Below are 25,784 nucleotides of genomic sequence, written 5' to 3' on the forward strand. Positions count from 1 at the left end.
TCATATTAATAAAGTATACTAAATGTACAAAACATCAGATGAGGCCAGAATATGAACGCAAACACGTTTAACAACACGTTAAGTGTTTTCCTCCCATAGAAAACCATTATAAGAAAAGGCTTAACATGTCTTATGTAGGCTACTATGTATTCTGGGCTCATCTGATGTTTTGTACATAGTATACTTTATTGATATGATATTTACTTAGTTTGGTCTTTTAATAACACTGTCTTAGTACATAAGACACGTTAAGCCTTTTCTTATAATGGTTTTCTATGGGAGGAAAAGCAACGTGTTATTAAACGTGTTTTGCGTCATATTCTGGGCTCATCTGATGTTTTGTACATAGTATGCTTTATTAATATGATATTTGCAGAGTTTGGTCTTATAATATTACTGTCTTAGTATATTAAGCATTAAGCAACGTTAAGCGTTTTTCACGTTAAGCGTTTTAGAATTCAGTTTCAGAGTTGCTGGTGTGCTGCCTCATTGAGGTCGTTTATGTAATTTTGGTTAATCACAACTAAGCAGAACTGTCGCTGAAGACAAAATATCACAATTAAACAATGAATGCACCCCCTTTCACAACTCGGATGTAGTTGGTGCATCCCTAAACCCATCCAAGTACAACAGGAAACATAGTAAGACGTATACATTGTAAAGAGGAAAATGATAACACAGTCACAGTAGATCCACCATTAGCCTTCCCTTTTCATATCATGCCCAAACAGCAGACAGCGCATGGACAGAGTGCTACCGTAGTCTACAGTAGGTCTGTGAGGCAGCGCACCACTGGGATATATACAGTATATAATAAAATAATAACGATTATAGTAGTAATGTTCAGAGATGCAATAGATTATTATAGTGCAGTTCTTAACTAATGGGAATATTGTTTAGCTTATTTTGGTTTAATTTGGTTTACTTTAGTTATTTAATTTATTCAATTATTTTGTTTTTCTATACTTTTCATGCCAACTTGCCATGGCCCCCTAGAACCCCTCGCGGCACCCAAGGGTCCCCGTCCCCACTTTGAAAACCACTGCTATAAAGCATATGACTTCAGTTTCTTGAGGGAAAGGGCTTTCTTATGAATTTTGAAGCAGTGAAAATATTCTTAATATTGCATACACTGAAACTGAAATGTATTATCGTAAACCGTAGTGTACAATAGGCAATGAATATTAACACAACAACATTGATATGAGTAAAGAGTAGTTTCAAATACAACATGTGTGGCTGTAAAGGATTTTCTGACATCTGTTTCATATTCTTCTCTGTTACAGGTATGAAGAATACCAGATGAACAAAATCATCGTAGATGAACCACAACAGCCTTCAATCTCACAATTCCTTGACACTCGTGTAGGGCGTTACAGCCTGACCCACCCACAGCAGAAGGCCATCTCCAATGCGATACTGTCTGACTTGATTATTGATTGCAATTTCCCTCTGTCTATTGTGGAAAATAAGAGCTTTCGTCACTTTCTGGCTGTGCTGGACAGCAAGTATACCCCCAGTATGTCGCCGAACGCTGACCACAAAAACAGAGAGCCTTGCTGAGGAGAGACGGTCAAAGTTAAAAACTCAATTGAGCAACACTGACCATGTTTCAGTCACTGTGGACATTTGGTCTGATCGAAAGATGAGGGGATTCCTTGGTGTCACTGTGCACTGGATGGAGCGAGATGCAGAGAGGGTACAGCTAAAGACTAATCTCTTGGCCTGCAACCGCTTCAAAGGCTCTCACACAGCAGAGCGAATCTGTGACCAATTTGAGGCAATATGTGATGAATACAACATCAAAGCTAAATTGGACTATATAATTAGTGACAATGCTGCTAACATGCGCAAGGCATTTACAGTCTGCTTCCCCAGCGAACAGGAGGAAGATGAAGATGCTGGAGATAATCTTGATGATCCTGAGCTATGGCATGACTTAACCCAAGAAGACCAGCAAACCGTCGATGCTGCTATGGCAAAGAAACAGCGCCTGCAGTGTTTTGCACACACATTGCAGCTGGTTGTGGGAGACGGTTTGAAAGAAACAAAAGCGGCATGTCCTTCTCTCTCCAAGTTATCAAAACTTAGCTCCCTGCTCCACACAAGCACAACGTTTAAAGACATCTTCGATGGTGAATTTGGGGAGCACAGAGGCATCCCTGCTGCAGTGAGCACGAGGTGGAATTCCACACTGCGGCAGGTAAAAGCAGTCCTTCATTGTGATCAGCAAAAGCTCTGCGCAGTTCTTGAGAAGGCCGGGCATAAAGAACTGTCATTCACACCACGAGAGTGGAATCTGCTGAAGGAGTTGGTGGACATCTTAAAACCGTTCGGAGAAGCAACTGATTTGACACAGGGGGGAGAAAGTCATTACAATCAGTGCAGTTGTTCCATCCATCTTGTCCCTCAATCACCATCTTGAGAAGCTGAAGCCTCAAGTTCGTTTCCTGAGTGGCCTGGTCAGAGGTCTGCAGGCATCCCTGAAAAAAAGATTTCTTGGGATCTTCATTAATGTAAAAAATGGCCCAGTCTCAAGAAGGGATCACTGCCCCCCTTTTTCAGACACAGTCTACCTGAAAGCAGCTGCCTTGGATCCAGCCTTTTTGTCTGCTGTGGATTGAGCCCCATGTGCTGGTCAACCGTGACATCAAGGCAGAGGTGGCACAACGAGTTAAAGGTAAATATTATTGACTTGCAATGCAACTTAAATGCAACGTACAATAATTTGATCTTAATCTGATATAGGATCTAATGTGATATTAATCTGACTTTAACAATAATAAAAAATTTCAGTCTTGAACAGTATCATCAACATCAGAAATAAGGGCTCTTTTGTTTCTGCTGTTGTGACACTTTTTTATTTTTATTTTTAGAATTGATCCTGCAAGATGCTGCAGAGACAGAGCAGCCTGTGCCGGTGCCTGCTGAAGAAGAACTAGAGGACATGGAAGGAGAAGGGCTGTTTGCTGCATACCATAAGAGGCAGAAAAGGGATGTTGGGACCCCACCAGCAGTACAGCTAAGTCACTACATTGACATGGCAGAAGGACAGAATGCCCTTTTGTTCTGGGCACTGAACAGTAAGACTCTTCCTTCACTCTTTCAAGTAGCCATCCGAGTCTTGGCAGTGCCTGCTTCTAGTGCTCCAGTGGAGCGAGTTTTCAGCCATGGTGGCATCATTCTGCGTCCCCATCGTGCACAAATGACTGACAGACTTTTGGGCAATTTGATCTTTTGCAAATGCAATGCAGTATAGGGGCCTCCCTCCACCTGTCCACAGCACGCATGCGCCGCACACACACTCACTCTCTGCTCATCACCTGTCCACACAGCTCTCTCTCCTGTGGTAGGAGTTTCACATGGAGTAAGATCTGTTCATTTGCAGTGCAGGTTCCCACACTGTTTTTACTTCCAGAGCTTTGGTGTTTGTCCTTCCCCGTAAACCATTTTCTCTCTTCTCTCTCTCTCTCTCTCTCTCTCTCTCTCTCTCTCTCTCTCTCTCTCTCTCTCTCTCTCTCTCTCTCTCTCTCTCTCTCTCTCTCTCTCTCTCTCTCTCTCTGCATTGTTCTAGTGCAATATGCTGTTCAAATACAAGCATTTTTTTTGTGAAAATTAAATGTTATGTTTTTTGCTGTATTTGATTAATGTTATTGTATAAAAAGGTTTAAATAAATACAAATCTTACAGACATACATGATTTGTATACATTTTATTTCTGTGGTAAGAGGACTTGAAATGACTCGAAACTAAAATGGTAGGACTTTGGACTCGACTTGAGACTTGATGGCTTTGACTTTTGACTCGACTTGGGACTTGCCTCATCTTTGACTCGACTTGACTCGGGACTCGAGGGCAAAGACTTGAGACTTACTTGTGACTTGCATAACAATGACTTTGTCCCACCTCTGGGAGCTACCATTACGGAGTTCATTGGCATGGGCCTTCAAGGGCAACAATTATGGCTTGGCTGCACATCTTGATGCTATTTCCCAATGCAACTGGTTAATTATTGTACCCAGAAGAATCAAACTGAAGACCTCTGTAATGTGAGAAGCAGTACTAGGCCTACGATATTCCACCAGGGAATCTATCCGTTTGGTCTCAGGCTCAATACTACTTAACCCCTGACTCAGTACTAAGGAGCAGGGATGTGGAACCAACCTACATTGCTAGTATTCCCAGTTCCCCTCTCCATCCCTCTCTCCTCTGTTCTGGGATGGACCCTCAGAGAGAAAGAGTGTTCTGCTGGGGGCTCTTTAACCTCTCCATTCAACAGGGTTGTCTTTTCTGTCTTTTTCAACATCCCTTCTACATGTTCCTCTGCTTCCATCCCTGCCTGGCTATCAAAGGGAGCTCTGGTTTTCATCAAGCTGTCCACTCAGGAGGAAGCTTCTCACTGTAACCAGTGCCTGTAATCTGGTTCAAGTTATTAATTAACCTACCAGCGTGTTTACAAACACCACAGGAACAAGATCATCCACATGTATTGATCACATTATTATATATATATTTTTAAAATTTTGTTACTTACAGCCTTATTGTAACATTTATTAAATAAAAAAATCTCCTCATCAATCCACACACAATATCCCAAAATGACAAAGCGAAAACAGGTTTCTAGAAATTTTAGCAAATGTATAAAAAAAAAAAAAAACTGAAATAACTTACATAAGTATTCAGACCCTTTTCTATGAGACTCGAAATTGAGCTCAAGTGCATCCTGTTTCCATTGATCATCCTTGAGATGTTTCTACAACTTGAATGGAGTCCACCTGTGGTAAATTCAATTGATTGGACATGATTTGGAAAGACACACACCTGTCTATATAAGGTCCCACAGTTGACAGTGCATGTCAGAGCAAAAAACAAGCCATGAGGTCGAAGGAATTCTCCGTAGAGCTCCGAGACAGGATTGCGTCGAGGCACAGATCTGGGGAAGGGTACCAAAACATTTATTTCTGCAGCATTGAAGGTCCCCAGAACACAGTGGCCTCCATCATTCTTAAATGGAAGAAGTTTGGAACAACCAAGACTCTTCCTAGAGCTGGCCACCCGGCCAAACTGAGAAATTGGGGGAGAAGGGCCTTGGTCAGGGAGGTGACCAAGAACCCAATGGTCACTCTGACAGAGCTCCAGAGTTCCTCTGTGGAGATAGGAGAACCTTCCAGAAGGACAACAATCTGTGTAGCACTCCACCAATCAGGCCTTAATGGTAGAGTGGCCAGACGGAAGCCACTCCTCAGAAAAGGCACATGACAGCCCGCTTGGAGTTTGCCAAAAGGCACCTAAAGGACACTCAGACCATGAGAAACAAGATTCTCTGGTCTGATGAAACAAAGATTGAACTCTTTGACCTGAATGCCTCTACGGTGAAGCATGGTGGTGGCAGCATCATGCTGTGGGGATGTTTGTCAGCGGCAGGGACTGGGAGACTAGTGAGGATCGAGGGAAAGATGAACGGAGCAAAGTAAAGAGAGATCCTTGATAAAAACCTGCTCCAGACCACTCAGGACCTCAGACTGGGGTGAAGGTTCACCTTCCAAAAAAATTACAATGACCCTAAGCACACAGCCAAAACAACACAGTAGTGGTCTCTGAATGTCCTTGAGTGGCCCAGTCAGAACCCGGACTTGAACCTGATCAAACATCTCTGGAGAGACCTGAAAATAGCTGTCCAACGACGCTCCCCATCCAACCTGACAGACCTTGAGAGGATCTGCAGAGAAGAATGGGAGAAACTCCCCAAATACAGGTGTGCCAAGCTTGTAGCGTCATACCAAAGAAGACTCAAGGATGTAATCGCTGCAAAAGGTGCTTCAACAAGGTAAAGGGTCTGAATACTTATGTAAATGTGATATTTCCGTTTTTTTTATTATTAATACATTAGAAAAAATGTCTAAACACCTGTTTTTTCTTCATCATTATGGGGTATTGTGTGTAGATTGATGAGAAAAAATAATATTTAATCATTTTTTGAATAAGGCTGTAATGTAACAAAATGTGGAGGTCTGAATACTTTCCGAATGCATTGTATGTGGATCATGTTAAAAATATTTGTTGGACTGATGTGATTAATAAGGAGCATCCAGACGCTGCACTTGATGCATTTCTGAAATTGCTTCTTCCAATTATTGATAAACATGCACCTGTTAAGAAACTGATATTTACAACTGTTAAGGCTCCATGGATTGATGAGGAATTGAACAACTGTATGGTTGAAAGAGATGGGGCAAAAGGAGTGGCTAATAAGTCTGGCTGCACATCTGACTGGCTGACTTACTGCAAATTGAGGAATTATGTGACTAAACTCAACAAAAAGAAGAAGAAATTGTATTATGAAGCCAATATCAATTATAAAAACTTTCGAATACTTGATGTTGCCAATTATGTTAAAGATTATTTCATTGGCAAAGTGGGCAAACTTAGGCAGGAAATGCCAACTACGAACAGTGAGCCATTGTACTCATGCATACAAAAACAAATAATGAAAGAAAGCATTGCAAGTTTGAATTTTGTGAAGTTAGTGTGGGAGAGGTGGATGGCAAACCTCCTTGCATTGACAACTTAGATGGAAAGCTACTGAGGATGGTAGCTGACTCTATAGACACTCCTATCTGTCATATCATTAATCTGAGCCTAGAGGAAAGTCTTTGTCCTCAGGCCTGAAGGGAAGCCAAAGTCATTCCGCTACCCAAGAGTGGTAAAGCGGCCTACTGGTTCTAACAGCAGACCTATCAGCTTGCTGCCAGCTCTCAGCAAACTGTTTGAAAAAATTGTTTTTGACCAAATACAATGCTATTTCTCTGTAAACAAATTAACAACAGACGTTCAGCATGCTTATAGGGAAGGGTACTCAACATACTGCACTGACACAAATGACTGATGATTGGTTGAAAGAAATGTATAATAAAAAGATTGTGGGAGATGTACTGTTAGATTTCAATGCAGCCTTTAATATTATTGACCATAACCTGTGTTTGAGATTTAATGGAAGCTTCTCTAATGTCAAACATGTAAAGTGTGGTGTACCACAGGGCAATGCTCTAGGCCCTCTACTCTTTTCTATTTTTACCAATGACCTGGCATTAAACAAAGCATGTGTGTCCATGTATGCTGATGATTCAACCATATACGCACCAGCAACCACAGCTAATGAAGTCACTGAAACCCTTAACAAAGAGTTTTGGTATGGGTGGCCAGTAATAAACTGGTCCTGAACATCTCTAAAACTAAGAGCATTGTAGTTGGTACAAATCATTCCCTAAGTTCTAGACCTCCGCTGAATCTGCTAATGAATGGTGTGGCTGTTGAACAAGTTGAGGAGACTAAATTACTTGGTGTTACCATAGATTGTAAACTGTCATGGTCAAAACATATAGATTCAATGGTTGTAAAGATGGGGAACGGTCTGTCCGTAATAAAGAGATGCTCTGCTTTTTTGACACCACATTCCACAAAGCAAGTCCTGCAGGCTCTAGTTTTATCTTATTTTGATTATTGTCCAGTCATATGGTCAAGTGCGGCAAAGAAATACCTAGTTAAGCTGCAGCTGGCCCAGAACAGAGTGGCACGTCTTGCTCTTTGTTGTAATCAGAGGGCTAATATTAATACTATGCATGCCAGTCTCTCTTGGCTAAGACTTGAGGAAAGATTGACTGCGTCACTTCTTGTTTTTATAAGAAACATTAATGTGTTGGAAATTCCATATTGTTTGCATAGTCAACTTACACACAGCACTGACACACACACTTACCTCACCAGACATGTCACCAGGGGTCTTTTCACAGGCCACAGGTCCAGAACAAATTCAAGGAAACTTACAGTATTATACAGAGCCATGAGTGCATGGAACTCCCTTCCATCTTATATAGCGCAAGTGAACAGCAAACCTGGTTTCAAAAAACACTTAAAGCAACACCTCACGGCACAACGCCTCTCCCCATGTGACCTCCTTGTTATGTGTATGTACTGACATGTATGTGTAACTGATAGATGCACACACACATACTACATGTTAATGTTTTAAATGTATGTAAATTGTAAAGTATTTTGTCTTTAATGTCTCCCCCCCACTACCACCACCTTTTAACCCCTGTCCTTCCATCAATCCCCCAACTAACACCTGCCTGCCACCACACCAGTAGCACAATCCACCATCACTATCCTAGCCGGCGTCCCTTCGCCATGCTCCACCACAGCCCAGGAAATAGCTACATAAACAGCAGGATCTATTCTATAGGGAGAGAGGGAAGCAAAGAGAGAGGGGGGTGTGTGGATTGAATGGGGAAGCGGTGAAGGAAGGTGTGTGTGTGTATGTGTCAGGGGGAGGGGGTTCTTTGGGAAGGAAGCCAATCCAATTACAGGCAGCGGTGCAGACGAGCCCTGGTTCCTGGTTCAGCTGCACTAAAGTCTCTTTCTCCTCCTCTCCTCTCCCCTTCCTCTTCTCTCTCTCTCACTCTTCCTCTACCTCCCTCTCTCTCTCTCTCTCTCTCGCTCTCCCTCTACCTCCCTCTCTCACTCTTCCTCTACCTCCCTCTCTCACTCTCTGATCTGGGGGAGGGGAATGCAGTGGAATGCCAGCTTCCTTATGCAAGGATGAGGCTCCAGCACTGCTATGCTGTATCACCTCACCTACCATACATAACATCCTGCAAACCTATAGCCCTGTCCTGCTATGTAGTGCTGTGCACTGGTCCCCATGGCCTGCCTGGCAACAGCTTATCAGCCTGCTGCAGTGGGAAAAAGCAGAGCAGGGGCTGGGACTGCAGTGGAAGAGAGCAGGGGCTGGGACTAGCGATCCTCTCCTCAGGTCCTCCATGCCTCCCGCCTGGGCGACACACAAGGGTGGAGTAGTGCTGAGCGATTAACAGAAATGTAGGTTATTTTTCGGTTTTTAAACAACAAATTGACCGATGTCGGTTAAATTATTTAAATTCCATTTTGTTCTTTATTTTCTTTCTGTGAGCTCAATGCACACATCGCACAATTTCTCAAGAGATAAATCAGATCCAGCCTGAACTGTGCGATGTAGTAGGGAGTTCCAACAGGCCAATATTCTACTTAGTTTAGCACATAAAACATGGTAATTAACTTAAATGAACATAATCCATTCCGCATCTACTTGTCCGGTCTGTGTTGCTTTTACGACTGCTACTATGGAAGAGAGAAGAGTGCGCTATCGTGAGGTTATATAGAGAGCAGCTGTTGCTTCGCAAGGTATTACTACCTGAAAATACATGATCTAAGTGACTGATAGTTGGTATTCAGCAGTCATTAAAAGTATGCCTTATTTACTTTGAAGAACTACAAAATAGTACATTTGTCAGACAGCATAGGCAGCAGCTCTATAGAGATGAGATGATGACTTGGAATTAAATAATAAAGTCATCAAATAAAACAAATGTAATATGCAAAACAACATTTTATTAAAGTAAAGTAATGTGAATAACTGATGGTTAATAAGTGATAAGCAGTAATGGGCAGTCACTACCATGATGGGACTTTTATCAATTGTTTTATTCTGCGTTGTTACAGCATTCAACCCACATCATGCATGTTTCTTTTTTTATAATCGAACCGAAACCGAACCGACCTCAAAAAGCACTAATCGCTTAGCACTAGGGTGGGGGTAACCCCCTAAACACACAGCCACCACACGCTACCAAGCAGCCTCATCCTCTCCCCTCTCTCTTTGTCATGAATGGATCAGACTCCATGCTTGAACAGGCTGAACATACAGGCTTCCAGGATTTTCTCTCCCAGTCAGGCAGCCAGTGAACCAGCCAGCCAGGCAGTAAGGCAGTGGACGGTGGAGCTGTGTCTCTCGCTGTGCCTCCTGATATCCTGGATAAATCCTCATCCATGCTATGGTTACTGTGGTAACAGTCATGATGCTGTGGATGTGAGAGAGGAGATGACGGTACCAGCACCAGACAGCCAGGCAGCCATGATGGTTCACTTTGCGTGGCATTGTCATACATGGAGACTGGGAGAGGATGTGAAGAGAAGACACATACTGTACAGTGGGGGGGAAAGTATTTAGTCAGCCACCAATTGTGCAAGTTCTCCCACTTAAAAAGATGAGAGAGGCCTGTAATTTTCATCATAGGTACACGTCAACTATGACAGACAAAATGAGATTTTTTTTCTCCAGAAAATCACGTTGTAGGATTTTAATGAATTTATTTGCAAATGATGGTGGAAAATAAGTATTTGGTCAATAACAAAAGTTTCTCAATACTTTGTTATATACCCTTTGTTGGCAATGACACAGGTCAAACGTTTTCTGTAAGTCTTCACAAGGTTTTCACACACTGTTGCTGGTATTTTGGCCCATTCCTCCATGCAGATCTCCTCTAGAGCAGTGATGTTTTGGGGCTGTCGCTGGGCAACACGGACTTTCAACTCCCTCCAAAGATTTTCTATGGGGTTGAGATCTGGAGACTGGCTAGGCCACTCCAGGACCTTGAAATGCTTCTTACGAAGCCACTCCTTCGTTGCCGGTCGGTGTGTTTGGGATCATTGTCATGCTGAAAGACCCAGCCATGTTTCATCTTCAATGCCCTTGCTGATGGAAGGAGGTTTTCACTCAAAATCTCACGATACATGGCCCCATTCATTCTTTCCTTTACACGGATCAGTCGTCCTGGTCCCTTTGCAGAAAAACAGCCCCAAAGCATGATGTTTCCACCCCCATGCTTCACAGTAGGTATGGTGTTCTTTGGATGCAACTCAGCATTCTTTGTCCTCCAAACACGACGAGTTGAGTTTTTACCAAAAAGTTACATTTTCTACAAATTCCTTGGAGGGGGGGAACTCTCCCCCTGTCACATTGCCATACCCTAGGTTTAGCTGAAATTACGACCCTGTCAGCAAGGCAGCCTCAACAGCTGTAAACACAGGGAGCTCTTCTAGATTACACATACATAATTTGGCTGTCACCGCACTTCAATACCCAAAAAGCCCTGACTGTGTAATACCAGGTTAACAATTGTATTATGATGAATTTGCCAACTTCTCCCACCACGCAACACGCTCCACTTTCTCCATCATCATTCAAATCTATCCATGCATAATAGCCACCTGAGCCACTACAGTAGGTGCTCTTTATGCTGCTTTGTTTTGGTGGCGGTGGGGTGAAATGTGACATTTGAGGACTGTCGGCCCTTAAAGCTACAGTCTAAGATCTGGGAATCTATTCAATTGTCATTTAAATTCTTTTTTTTTTCAAATCCCAGACTGTAGCTTTAACCGACAGCATTGTCTGTTTGCTCCAGCAGAGACTGCAGGTCGGAGTTTGCGTGGGCCTGCTCTCTCTAGCCTCCCCTCTCTCTGTGTCTCAGGGAGATAGGTGCCTATTAAAATTAATGGGCCGGTGGAGGTTATTCAGCACGGCCACCACGGGCAGAGCTCATTCCACAAGGGGAACATAATTAGCACTACAGAGGAACGACACCCCCCCCACACACACACACCCTGCCACCCTACACCCCTGCCCACCTGCCCAACTGTCACAGGACCAGAAGCATTAAATATGGAGGAGAAAGGTTTATCTTCTCCTCACCACCATAATGTGCTCCATCCATTCAGTCCCTTGAATAGAATACTACCACTTCAGTGTCTGAGGACCAGTTAGTGGACAGACAGCCTGCTCAGTCTCCTGAGGCCACGGCTTCAACAGTGATGAAGTGCTTCACAATCACTTTAAATGAACCTTGAACTTGAACTGGGAGATGAGAATAGCTAGAGGACTTTTTCAATAGCTGAATGAGCTGGAGAAGACTGCACAGAACAGAGTGCAATTGTGAGGCGTCATCGATGGCCTATGCTCCCTAAAGAGCGATGTCCCTAGGTAAGTCAGTATTTTAGAAGTCCAAGCTGTGGCTGACGATAACTGATGGTAACTGACCATAACTGCCGGGAACTGACAGTAACGGTAACTTACCTTTTTGAGGCGTCCGCTCTTGGTACCGACGAAGGCCACACAGTATCCGTTGTAGACGTAGGAGGTGACGGAGGTCATGCGGTCCCGTGTCTCCGTGTAGAGGGTGTGTCCCGTCACCAGCTGAGAGCCACCAAGGGGCTGGTTGATGTCCAGACCACAGAACGAGTCATCGATGGGCACCGGCTGGAGGAGAGAGAGGAGAGAGAGAAGGGGTTAGATATGGAGAGGGAGGGAGGGAGGGAGGTTAGGGAGGGAGGGAGGGAGGGAGGGAGGGAGGGAGGGAGGGAGGGAGGAGGGAGAAAGAGATACTATAGAGAGAGGCAGGGTCAAAGGGTGAGAGAGTGAGGGTTCTATGAAGAGAGAGAAAGTAGGATCAGAGAGAGGTGGAGGTGTTATACTAGTGAATCCTGCTGTAGCCTACCAGACAGACGTTCTGCTGCCTTTCTGTTCCACTTGGTAGACATGTCTCTGCTGTGCTTGACCGAGCCCCACCTTGCACTCACCTTGCCTCATCACACAGGTATATGATAACTTCAGGGCAGGAGGAGGAGAGCATGCTAACTTCTACCATACAGAGCTTCTCTACTCTGTACAGTGATGGAATGGAATGGACAGGTAAACAATAACTAGAGAATCTGACTTGTGACCTGACTTTCGCCCATCCAAGAGAAAAATGACCTGTCAAAATGCCTGATAAAATCTCCTTCTCTACAGAAATATAAGAAACTACGCAGAATCCCGACGGTGCCATCAAAATATTTCAAACTCTCCTTAGTTGGGAATGGAATCAGAGGAGGGAGGGGCTAGGCTGTGGTGGTGATCCAGGTCAGGCCAGAGTGTGAGTGGCGGTGACAGTGGAGGAGGGATGGTGGCCTCAAAGTGCCATATAGAGTAAATGAGATGGCCAGGAGAGGGCTGGGCCTGGGAGGAGCATCATTCAGAGATATCAGGGCAGACAGACAGACAGACAGACAGGCAGGCAGGCCAGGGCACAATGATCACTGACAGTGTGTGTGTATGTGTGTGTGTGTGTATGTGTGTGTGTGTGTGTGTTATTACAGATCAGGGCCGGGGACAGCCACACTGATCACTGACACACAGCCACTACAGCCCCAGGACCCGTCCTCCCTCGCTGCACTACACAACGCTACACTCGTAAAACCTTTACAACCACCTCTGCTTTCCATGAGCGGAGCGAAAAGCAATAACGCTGATGGGCATAAACGCCTCAGCCTCGTAGGCGCGCCCTCTCAGTCCCAGCATAACCAACACCATTTCCTTTTATTCACAGCTCCCAAAATAGCATGGATGGAGGGGATGGAGAGATAGATAGTAGGCCCACTCCACTGTGATACAGGAGCTAAGCAGGAAAAAGGCAGCTAAATGCCTGTGATTAGCTGTGCTTATGTCTCTTAAACGGGGAAGGTAGAACATGTCTAAAATGATTAGAGCTGGTTTCTGTTTCTGCGTGCCGTGGAGTGGCCTTATCTAGGGATCTGTGTCTGTCACAGACAGAGAGAAACAGTCTGAATCAGATGAGCGATCTACAGTGGGAGCTATAAAAAGAAGCCTGAGAAACTAGCGTGTGTGACTGTGTCAGACACTAACTTATCAATAACTACTCCCGCAGACACCAATGGCATGTACAGACCGACACAGACTTTGTATCTGTTCCAAGGAGTCTCAGTCTGAGCATTTGGTTCTGATTATATCTAAATTGTTTGGATGATGTAGGTTTGGCTGCAAACCTAAATCCCTTTGGATCTCATGTAGTCGTGTTTTCCAAAAGCACCTTACTATGGATTGTGGGGGTTTATTGTTTATGGTCTATATACCAGGGATGGGCAACTTTAATAGGGATGTGGGACACAAAAAATCTGAACTCATCATCATACAAAACATTACGAACACCTGCTCTTTCCATGACATAGACTGACCAGGTGAATCCAGGTGAAAGCTTTGATCCCTTATTGATGTCACTTGTTAAATCCACTTCAATCAGTGTAGATGAAGGGGAGGAGACAGGTTAAAGAAGGATTGTTAAGCCTTGAGAAACTGAGACATGGATTGTGTATGTGTGCCATTCAGAGGGTGAATGGGCAAAACAAAAGATTTAAGTGCCTTTGAACTGGGTATGTTAGAAGGTACCAGGCGAACTGGTTTGTGTCAAGAACTGCAAAGCTACTGGGTTTTTCACGCTCAACAGTTTCCCGTGTGTATCAAGAATGTTCCACCACCCAAAGGACATCCAGTCAACTTGAAACAACTGTGGGAAGCATTGGAGTCAACATGGGCCAGCATCCTTGTAGAATGCTTTCGACACCTTGTAGAGTCCATGCCCTGACGAATTGAGGCTGTTCTGAGGGCAAAAGGGGGGGTGCAACTCAATATTAGGAAGGTGTTCCTAATGTTTGGTATACTCAGTGTATAAAGTGCATTCGGAAAGTATTCAGACCCCTTGACTTTTTCCACATTTTGTTACATTACAGCCTTATTGTACACACAATTCCCCATAATGACAAAGCAAACACAGGTTTTTAGATTTCTTTGCAAATGTATTACAAATAAAAAACGGAAATATCATATTTACATAAGTATTCAGACCCTTTACTCAGTACCTTGTTGAAGCACCTTTGGCAGCGATTACAGCCTTGAGTCTTCTTGGGTATGACGCTACACGTTTGGCACACCTGTATTCTTCTCTGCAGATCCTCTCAAGCTCTGTCAGGTTGGATGGGGAGCGTCGCTGCACAGCTATTTTCAGGTCTCTCCAGAGATGTTCAATCGGGTTCAAGTCCGGGCTCTGGATGGGCCACTCAAGGACATTCAGAGACTTGTCCCGAAGCCACTCCTGCAAGCCACTCCTGTCTTGGCTGTGTACTTAGGATTGTTGTCCTGTTGGAAGGTGAACCTTCGCTCCAGTCTGAGGTCCTGAGTGCTCTGGAGCAGGTTTTCATCAAGGATCTATCTGTACTTTGTTCCGTTCATCTTTCCCTCGATCCTCCGTTCATCTTTCCCTCGATCCTGACTAGTCTCCCAGTCTCTGCCGCTGAAAAACATCCCCACAGCATGATGCTGCTACCACCATGCTTCACCGTAGAGATGGTGCCAGGTTTCCTCCAGACGTGACGCTTGGTATTCAGGACAATCTTGGTTTCATCAGACCAGAGAATCTTGTTTTTCATGGTCTGTCCTTTAGATGCCTTTTGGCAAACTCCAAGCGGGCTGTCATGTGCCTTTTACTGAGGAGTGGCTTCCGTCTAGCCATAAAGGCCTGATTGGTGGTGTGCTGCAGAGATGGTTGTCCTTCTGGAGAGGGTTTTCCCATCTCCACAGAGGAACTCTGGAGCTCTGTCAGAATGACCATCGGGTTCTTGGTCACCTCCCTGACTAAGGCCCTTCTCCCCCGATTGCTCAGTTCGGCCAGCTCTAGGAAGAGGCTTGGTGGTTCCAAACTTCTTCCATTTAAGAATGATGGAAGCCACTGTGTTCTTTGGGACCTTCAATGCTGCAGACATTTTTTGGTACCCTTCACCACATCTGTGCCTCGGAGCTCTACGGACAATTCCTTCGACCTCATGGCTTGGTTTTTGCTCTGACATGCACTGTCAACTGTGGGACCTTATATAGACAGGTGTGTGCCTTTCCAAATCATGTCCAATCAATTGAATTTACCACAGGTGGACTCCAATCAAGTTGTAGAAACATCTCAAGGATGATCAATGGAAACAGGACGCACTTGAGCTCAATTTCGAGTCTCATAGCAGAGGGTCTGAATACTTATGTACAGTAAATAAGGTATTTCTGTTTTTTATATTTATATTTAATAAATTAGCAAACATTTCTAAAAACCTGTTTGCGTTTTGTTTTCAGCAGAAGCTGAAGCTCAGCTGGGTCATGCAGCAAGACAATGATCCAAAACACACAATCAAGTCTACATGAAAATGGCTAAATAGCAACAAATTTGAAGTTTGAGAATGGCCTAGTCAAAGTCCAGACCTAATTCCAATTGAGATATTATTGAGTGTAAGTGTGCAATTACTTTTTCACACAGGGGCATTGGGTGTTGAAATCAAATCAAATTGTATTCGCCACATGCGCTGAATACAACAGGTGTAGACATTACAGTGAAATGCTTACTTACAAGCCCTTAACCAACAAACCAGTTTTTAATAAAATAAAAAATTAAAAAATTAAAAATTAAAAAACAAGTGTTAATAGATAAGTTAAAAATTAAAAAATTAAAATAGCAAAAGTGTTGCATAAATGAAATAAGTATGTAATTGTTGTGTTATTTGTTCACTCAGGTTCCCTTTATCTAATATAAGGTTTTGGTTGAAGATCTGATAACATTCAGTATCAAAAATATGCAAAAGTAGAGAAAATTAGAAAGAGGACAAATACATTTTCACGGCACTACAGTATATATTATTATTATTATTATTTGTATTTCATTTTGGGGAAATTGGTCCGTGGGCCTACAAAAGTGGGGCCAGGCCACCAGTTGCGCATTCCTGGTTTATACCAGTAAATTATTTCACTCTGGGATTAATCTGGTGCTAACAACATTGATTATCATTGCCAGAGTTGTGCTCTATAAATAGAATACCCCAATGACTGGTGGCATTAATCGATATTTAAGAATCACATAGCAGATCAAATGGACAGGGGGAGGGTGGTATATCCATGTCTGAACTTCAGATTTGTTCAGGCTTGTCTACTATTATGGTGATATTTTTTATACAAGATTATGTCTCAAATGCAAACAATTTTGATAGTAAAGTGAAGGTTACATTCACAGTTAAACATAGTTAAACTTCCTAAAGCAGAATCAGATGTGTGGACACTGATGTGAACAATAAGTGTCTGATTAGCCTTTCACACGGTCCCCCTTAACCTCCTGATCTCTAATTCCCATTACTACACTATGGGAAGCCATAGCTAGGTGACATGGATGTGGACACGGGTTCATCTCCATCTCAGGAGACCGTCAGGATCAATAGTGGACCCTCCTATTTAGACACACATGCTTGTGAGTATGGTTGAGTAGCCAATGACCATGGAGAGAGAAAGAGAGAGTGACACCAGCTGAATATGTGAGCCCCATCAGTGTTACTCCACATACACAGGAAGGCGTGGTATGACTGTGAGCTTCCAGACAGTATAGACCAAGTCTGACCTTCACGTAAAGTTTTTTTTTTCAATACATTTTAGCTACAAGAGTTTATTTTAACATTCAGGACTAGTGTATTGAGAACATTTATTTATTTTCCCTTTAGGAAAGTAGCTGTGCATAGAACCTCAAGCCTCTATTAGAAAAACAACCATGCCGCTTGAGGGAGATTGAAAGAAAACACAGTCAAGGTTAGCATACCAGAGGACATATGCAGCTGTTGGGGTGTAATGTGTATGGGCTTTCAGAGTTCTTCATCTGTTGACGTCTATCTGCATAAACCATTAAACACCATTGATTCATTGACCAGTCATTGACAGACAGCAAGAAATAGTATTTACATGCTACATCTCTTTATCTGCTGGGCTAGCCACTAGACACATTTCCTTGGCTAGCAGAGAACAGAGGAGAGGAGGGTTAATACTATGGAATGCAGCTCGGAGTACTTAAGGAACATTCTTAATGAGGGCTGCTGAACTGAAAGAGATAGGAGAGAATGGTATAGGAGGTCTAGGTAGTGATGATGGTCCCACTGGGGGCTGAAAGCAGATTCTCCTGGGCCCAGCTTTTCAAATGTTATCTATCTGGATTTCACCTACCGGATAAGATTAAATAGAAATAGAATGAATAGAATGGACAAATCATTGACTTGAATGGGGACTCATGTTCTATTCATTCTATTTCTATACATTTAATCCTATCCGGTAAGTGAAATCCAGATAGATAACTTTTGAAAAACTGGGCCCTGAGGACTAGAGAAGCTATAGTAGATCTGATCTGACTCCCACGGTGAGAGAGTGAAAGCCTTTACATCCTCCCCTCTCTCTCTCTCTCTCTCTCTCTCTCTCTCTCTCTCTCTCTCTCTCTCTCTCTCTCTCTCTCTCCCTCTCTCTCTCTCTCTCTCTCTCTCTCTCTCTCTCTCTCCTCCCCCTATCTCCCTTCCCCACTTCGCTCTCTCTCTCCCTCCCTCTCTCCCCCTCCTTCGCTCTCTCCCCCTCCCTCCCCTCCTCCCTCCTCCCATCTCTCTCTCTCTCTCTGTGGTGCTAATGAAACCGAACAGTGCAGGCCCCAGATAACGTCTCCCTCCGCCTGACAATCACCTCTGACATTGCACTAATGGGGAATTTAGTGATGTTAATAAAAGCGGTCAATAGAGTGCCCCGGGGGGACTAGTACAAAGGCAACCACACACTTCTGATCTCGCCGGGGATATCATTAATAAGTCAAAAAATATATAATCCTCTGTATACCCCAAACCCATCCCCCGGCCCACACATACACTACATACAGTCATTAACATAAACACAGACTCACAGAAGACACACAAAAGACACACACACACACTTTCGAAATGAGACACTTGCACTCGAAGGCAATCACTAACAAGCATGCCTAGCCTATAGTCTTCGCACACAGACATGTACACCCTACATGTCGTAGAGACTAAACACTTAGGCCTATAGTCATTAGTGTTCATAATTCCCCTTTTAATTCATATTAGCAATTAAAGACCAAAGACATGGAGGAGCAGGCAGGACAGACGCCTTGTGGGACTGAATTAAAATAAGGAAACAGAACTGTGGCTGACAAGATGCTACTGTAGATATGTGGCTTGGTATTAGAGAACAGGGATTTCAGAGAGGAGGGGATGGCTTGTGATCTGGCTGCTGGCACACTAAATGAGCTTGCCTTCTCTCTTTCTTTCCCTCCCTCTCGCGCTCTCTCTCGTCTGCTCTCTTTCTCCCCATCTCCTCCCCCTTCTCCCTCCCCATCTTCGAGGGCAAAGAGTGTTTATTTGGATTGCATTGGAGTAGAATATAATCACTTTGGTGGTTGCCAAGGAAAATAAATCCCCTCCTTAATTTGTGAATATTTCTCAGTCATTCAGATAGTCTTTAATGTGCCTGTTCTGCTCCCCGGAGCTGCAAAACAATTCATCCTAATTACACGTAGTGTGAGAATGATATGATAAAGGGAAATGTTGTATCCCTGCAAAGTAGAGCAGTCAAAGGCAGTTATCTTGATTGCTGTGTTTGTTATTATTTTGACTGTGTGCATCCACCATAGTTCCTCTCAGACTCAACCTTGTGGTTTCTAGGGTCATTGGTGAGCTGTGGTTGCTTCCCTGCTGTTTAATGTCTAGAGGAAACATTAGAGCTGTAGCCTGAAATCCAGACTTGTTTTGTGCTAACATTCCACTCCTTGTACTCCGTGTAATATGCCAAATATGGAGTGGCAAGGAGTGGAATGTTAGCACAAACAGACTGGTACACATGCTATTAGAGCTGAGTTTAGCTGAGGAATGGCTCTGTAAGCTATTACCAGCGGTAACCTCAGTAGACTACAGTCAGTGTAAAATGTAAATGAATTATTCTGCTGGCTTTCTACATTGAACTGAGGCTGATGAGAACTCCCAGTGGAAGGGAGCTGTCTGCTTCTTGGTAAGTGAAAGTTGAGGTGTGAATGGAAACAGAGGCTGAATAATGATGTCTGGTTTGGTTTCACTGTATTAATATCTACAATAGCCTTGGACTTGCACTGTGTAAGATGAGTCTAGCACTATTGTACATTGTTCTCTGTAGAAATGGTAACATACCATGACTCTACTGAGCCAAAATGGACATTGTATGATTACAGAGAGAGAAATATGCACTATTTACAGTATGTGCTTGAACTTTGCACTATTTACAGTATGTGTTTGAACTATGCACTACTTACAGTATGTGAGTTTGAACTATGCACTATTTACTGTATGTGTGTTTGAACTATGCACTATTTACAGTATGTGTTTTGAACTATGCACTATTTACAGTATGTGTTTGAACTATGCACTATTTACAGTATGTGTTTGAACTATGCACTATTTACAGTATGTGTTTGAACTATGCACTATTTACAGTATGTGTTTGAACTATGCACTATTTACAGTATGTGTTTGAACTATGCACTATTTACAGTATGTGTTTGAACTATGCACTATTTACAGTATGTGTGTTTGAACTATGCACTATTTACAGTATGTGTGTTTGAACTATGCACTATTTACAGTATGTGTTTTGAACTATGCACTATTTACAGTATGTGTTTGAACTATGCACTATTTACAGTATGTGTGTTTGAACTATGCACTATTTACAGTATGTGTTTTGAACTATGCACTATTTACAGTATGTGTTTGAACTATGCACTATTTACAGTATGTGTTTGAACTATGCACTATTTACAGTATGTTTGAACTATGCACTATTTACAGTATGTGTTTGAACTATGCACTATTTACAGTATGTGTTTGAACTATGCACTATTTACAGTATGTGTGTTTGAACTATGCACTATTTACAGTATGTGTGTTTGAACTATGCACTATTTACAGTATGTGTTTGAACTATGCACTATTTACAGTATGTGTTTGAACTATGCACTATTTACAGTATGTTAGTTTGAACTATGCACTATTTACAGTATGTTAGTTTGAACTATGCACTATTTACAGAATGTGTGTTTGAACTATGCACTATTTACAGTATGTGTTTGAACTATGCACTATTTACAGTATGTGTTTGAACTATGCACTATTTACAGTATGTATTTGAACTATGCACTATTTACAGTATGTGTTTGAACTATGCACTATTTACAGTATGTGTTTGAACTATGCACTATTTACAGTATGTGTTTGAACTATGCACTACTTACAGTATGTGAGTTTGAACTATGCACTATTTACAGTATGTGTTTGAACTATGCACTATTTACAGTATGTGTTTGAACTATGCACTATTTACAGTATGTGTGTTTGAACTATGCACTATTTACAGTATGTTTGAACTATGCACTATTTACAGTATGTGTTTGAACTATGCACTATTTACAGTATGTGTGTTTGAACTATGCACTATTTACAGTATGTGTTTGAACTATGCACTATTTACAGTATGTGTTTGAACCATGCACTATTTACAGTATGCGTTTCTCTGTAATTCTGTAACCTCTGAAAGGGTCTTATTCAACTCACCGTCTTGGTGCACTGCATGTGCTTCCCCAGCAGTGTGTGTGTGTGTGTGTGTGTGCATGCATGCATCCTTGCGTGCGTCTCCTCTGTAACTCACCGCTTTAGTGCACTGCACGTCTTTCCCCAGAAGCCAGTTGAGCTCCAGGTTGCCCTCTCCCTGGTAGCAGGACTGCAGGCGCTCCTTGATGCGGGCGTTGATGTCCTTGATGGTGAACACGCAGAGCGCCGAGTCATCTGGCGGCTGGTGGTACTGCTTCTGGCCCTTGGAGAACACGGTGAAGAGCACGTCGTCCGTAGCACTGATGTTCAGCGAGGCGGCCAGCACGCGGCCCGGCTTGGCTAGGTAGGCGGCCTGCAGGAGACGGTACTCCACGCCGTTCCTCACGCAGCCCACGGGTAAGGAGACGTACGAGTGGAACTTGTGGTCGTCCTTGCAGAGGCGTACGATGCGCGAGGTGTAGAATAGATCGTTGGAGGATCCACCTGATGACATGCTGTTCTCCGGTGTCTCGGGCTGGACGGTCAGGAAATAGACGAAGGATCCGCTGGCGAAGCCGTACACATAGTAGATGTCGAAGTGGTACACCAGCGCCAGCGTGTCTGACGGGATCTTTATCAGAGATGAAACGAAGTCAGTGTGGAGCTCGTAGTCTAGCATGGCTGAGGACTCTGGGTCGCGTGGCAGCTTACGGCTAGAAATGGTAGGGAAGTAGTCCTGCTTGCCGTCTACTGCCGTCCCGATGAAGAGAGTCCCGTCCTGGCCATGGGAGGGCACGATGACCCCGTACATGGTGCCTGTCTGGTTGACGCTGGAGAGGTAGTGCTCTTTCTTATGGGATGGCTCCACTAGGATAAACAGGTCGTCCAGACGAAGGAGTTTACAGACTCCCTGGTAGAGGCTACCGCAGGCCAACAGGCGGTTCTGGCTGTAGTCTATGAGGAGCAGCTTGTTGACGTTGTTAGTGGAGGTCAGGGGTTCAGAGCAGGGCTGGACGATGAGGGGTGGGTAGCAGGCCTTGTTATCATCCTCGGGGCCTGTGTCGTGGGACACCATCAGGGTCAGGTTGCCTGATAGCTTGTAGACACGGTTGACTGCTCCGATGTAGAGCGCCCCCGTTGTCTGGTGGACCGTCAGATGGTTGAAGGCCCACTCCCGGCGCTCTGGGTGGAAGCTGGTGAAGGTGGTCTGGCCTTGGCACACGGTGGCAGCGACAGCTAACACCCAGCAGCCCAGCATGGCCAGCACAGCGCCCCCTCTAGGGCCCGCTGGGAATGTCCTGCCGCTGTATTGTGTGACCCGCCGCGACCGCCGGCCCTCCATACCTCTAGGGGCTCTGCAACAAGGCAACAGCAGACTGAACAGGGGTAGGATGGAGGAGGAGTGGGAGGGAGGCTACCTTCCTCTTTGTGTTCTCAAAGGTTCACGCTTTTATCTTCACCAGGGTCTTCACATGTTTCTGAAAGAGAGAAAGAGAGAGAGGTGGGTGAATAAACGAAAGTTAGCACATTGTGACTCACACTCACAGTCAAAGGGGAAGCAGATAAAAACTGACGGAAAAGGCATTTCATTCGGTTCCTCCTGCTGCTTTAGAAGGTCAGGAGTTCACCCTGGCCAAGGCGATGAGTTAGGGAACAGTAGAATGAATGCTGACAGAAGACATTGGCAGAAAACCTTTATCGCCACATTCCAGAGGAGTTGCTGGACAGGATAGGTCTGATAGGACAATGAAGGAAAGTGAGCAGGTTATGGCTAACGGAAATTAGCATGACTTGAGTCCTGCTGCCTAGCTGCCTCATCAGGCCTCAAACACTGAGACAGTGGGTTTCTAAGAACAGCACAAAACAATGGACTGCCCAGGGCGCCACATTTCACAGATCAAGCTTCACCATGCGCTGAAATGAGTCATACTACTTAGTGTCATCCACACATCAGAGAAGCACACTTCAGGCTAGAGCTCTATAAACCACGGAGCCACTTATTTAATGCTATAATGAACAGATGCCATGGGTCAAATAATAAAAGGAAGAGGCAAAAAAAATCTTGACATTTAAACCGAGGTTTTACGGTCTTAAGTATTCCAGCTAGAGAAAGACTTACGAGGATACAGCACAGCTAAAAACCAAAGGAATGATAAATACATATATTGGGCTCATATTACCCTAAATCTATTTCTGGGAAGGAAGCATTAGCATTGCCATCTCATTTCGGTTCTACCCCCTCCTCCCATATGACTCCTCTATCCATGCTACTAATTTCCAATCTAACTGTGAAAACATACATCAAGGAAAGTTTGCAATTTATGTAACAATGCTTTGCAGACTGGCTGCATAGATTTCATCCCCACCACCATGTTATAAATCAAGAGAGAGAGAGAGAGAGAGAGAGAGAGAGAGAGAGAGAGAGAGAGAGAGAGAGAGAGAGAGAGAGAGAGAGAGAGAGAGAGAGAGAGAGAGAGAGAGAGAGAGAGAGAGAGAGATGGGGAGAGAAAGTGAGAGAGAAAGGGGGAGAGATATAAAGAGAGTGAGTGAGAGATGGGTAGAGAAAGGGGGGGGCAAGGAGAGAGAGAGAGAGAGAGAGAGAGAGAGAGAGAGAGAGAGAGAGAGAGAGAGAGAGAGAGAGAGATGGGGAGAGAAAGTGAGAGAGAAAGGGGGAGAGATATAAAGAGAGTGAGTGAGATGGGTAGAGAAAGGGAGAGACAGGAGAGAGAGAGAGAGAGCGAGAGAGAGAGAGAGAGAGAGAGAGAGAGAGAGAGAGAGAGAGAGAGATGGGTAGAGAAAGGGAGAGACAGGAGAGAGAGAGAGAGAGAGAGAGAGAGAGAGAGAGAGAGAGAGAGAGAGAGAGAGAGAGAGAGAGAGAGAGAGAGAGAGAGAGAGAGAGAGAGAGAGAGAGAGAGAGCCCCTCTTCACAGTTTATCCCCAGGAGTTAATTATCTGGTCCACAGTAGAGGGGAGGTCTGGCTCTTACTACTGGAACAAAGTGAGAACAAATTGGGAGACAGATCCTCTGCTTGCACCCCTCCTCTGTCTGTTTTATCTCCCCACTTCTTCCATCCTTCCCTCCCTACTTCTCTCCTTCCCTCTCTCACATCCCTCCCTCCCCCCTCTCTGCCTTTCTCCACCCCCTCCCTCGTTATCTCTCCCTCGTTTTAATAGTGCATCCAATACAATGCTGTGTTTTCTCTCCCTTTATCAGTATTATTCCATCAGGACCAAACAACACCATGCAGTGAGGGGCTAACAAGTGGAGACAATGGCAGCGATGGAAGCAGCGCATTGTGAAATCAAGGATGATCAGGCGTAGCGCTACAACAAGGGTAATTAGTGGCTTGCTGGACGAGGTAGCTGGGGACCATGTGTGTGTCGGTGGGGACGCCAGGGGGGTGAAACGTGTCGGACACAAACCTACATCGTTCGTTACACTCCACATTTGCATTTCTCAGCAGCCAGTGAGGGAGAGCGGGAGAGAGGGGAGGGCAGCAGAGAGAATCAAGCCAAGGGTGAGAATAGAGAGATGTGGCTGGACTAATCAGCTGGTTCTTTGATTTAGTAATTTGCATATGTCTGGATGGGGCAGGATATAGAGGCTATCTACAGTGTTCCAGGTGGGTCTGATGATATACAGCATATAGATTTTATAGATTTACAGTCCCTCTCCACTTACACACACTCCTCCCTCCCCCCAGCCCATTGCTGTCAAAACCTGGTAACTGTCATCCTGGGTCCCTCCCTCCAGCCTCCATCGGTGATCAACCGATAGGCTACTTAGCCAGTCCAGCCTTTAATATACACTCCTGAGGACTGTATTGATCCCTCAGCCCATAAACAGTGAGTTCCTAGGGGCCACTGGGGCCTGGCCTAGCCTGGCGTGTGCTGGGGTGGGCTGGGCTGAGGTATGGGAGGTGGGTGGGCTGCTCTGAGGTGTCCCATAAAAAAGCTAGGCTAGGCTATAAACCAGGGTCAAGCCCCCCTCCTGCCTTACCCTCCCACCCTGACTGAACCATGGCTGCATCCGCCATGCTGCTTCCTTTGTTTGAGTGTGTGCATTGTACTATGGAGGTGACAGGCAGAGCAGAGAGCAGAGTAGAACAGAGGAGGGGTGCATCCCAAATGGCAAAGTGTTCCTTATATAGTGTACTACTTCTGAACCAGAGCCTAATGGGAATAGGGAATAGGGTGCCATTTGGGATGCAGCACAGAGCGTATCCCTCTGGAGGTGTAATCAGGCTCCTGCTGAGGCAGCAGTTCTTTCCTTCTCAAGCACCTCAGCATTTTGCCCTTTAAGGCTTTAGAACGCAGGCAGGCAGGCAGCACCACCCCACCACTTCCCTAACCCCACCCCCACTACCCTAACCCCCCCTCCACCTCCCTAACCCCCCTACACCTCCCTAACCCCACCCCCACCTCCCCTAACCCCCTACACCTCCCTAACCCCCACCTCCCTAACCCAACCCCCACCTCCCTAACCCCCTACACCTCCCTAACCCCCCTCCACCTCTTTAACCCCCCCTCCCTTACCCCTCCACCTCCCTAACCCTCCTCCACCTCCCTAACCCCCACCCCCCTCCCCTGTGGTATATATATTATTACCCATCCATCTCTCCCTTCCTTCCTCCTCTCCCTCTGTATCTCCTCCTTCCCTAAGGCTTGGGAAG

The 25,784-nt window shown here is 44.6% G+C and overlaps 1 protein-coding gene across 1 annotated transcript in view; it reads right to left on the minus strand.

Annotated features, from left to right (window-relative positions):
- Positions 1 to 25,784, minus strand: part of LOC121545737 (plexin-A2-like) — a 294,265-nt gene that overhangs the window by 235,753 nt on the left and 32,728 nt on the right. Inside the window, exons 2-3 of the mRNA XM_041856524.1 lie at positions 21,230 to 22,589; positions 11,948 to 12,130 (exon numbers count right to left, since the gene is read on the minus strand). Coding sequence (XP_041712458.1) covers positions 11,948 to 12,130; positions 21,230 to 22,453 — 1,407 coding nt within the window. The 5' untranslated portion in view covers positions 22,454 to 22,589. The remainder of the gene's footprint in view (positions 1 to 11,947; positions 12,131 to 21,229; positions 22,590 to 25,784) is intronic.

Source organism: Coregonus clupeaformis, chromosome 30 (genome assembly GCF_020615455.1).
Source record: "Coregonus clupeaformis isolate EN_2021a chromosome 30, ASM2061545v1, whole genome shotgun sequence".
NCBI classification, from domain to species: Eukaryota; Metazoa; Chordata; class Actinopteri; order Salmoniformes; family Salmonidae; genus Coregonus; species Coregonus clupeaformis.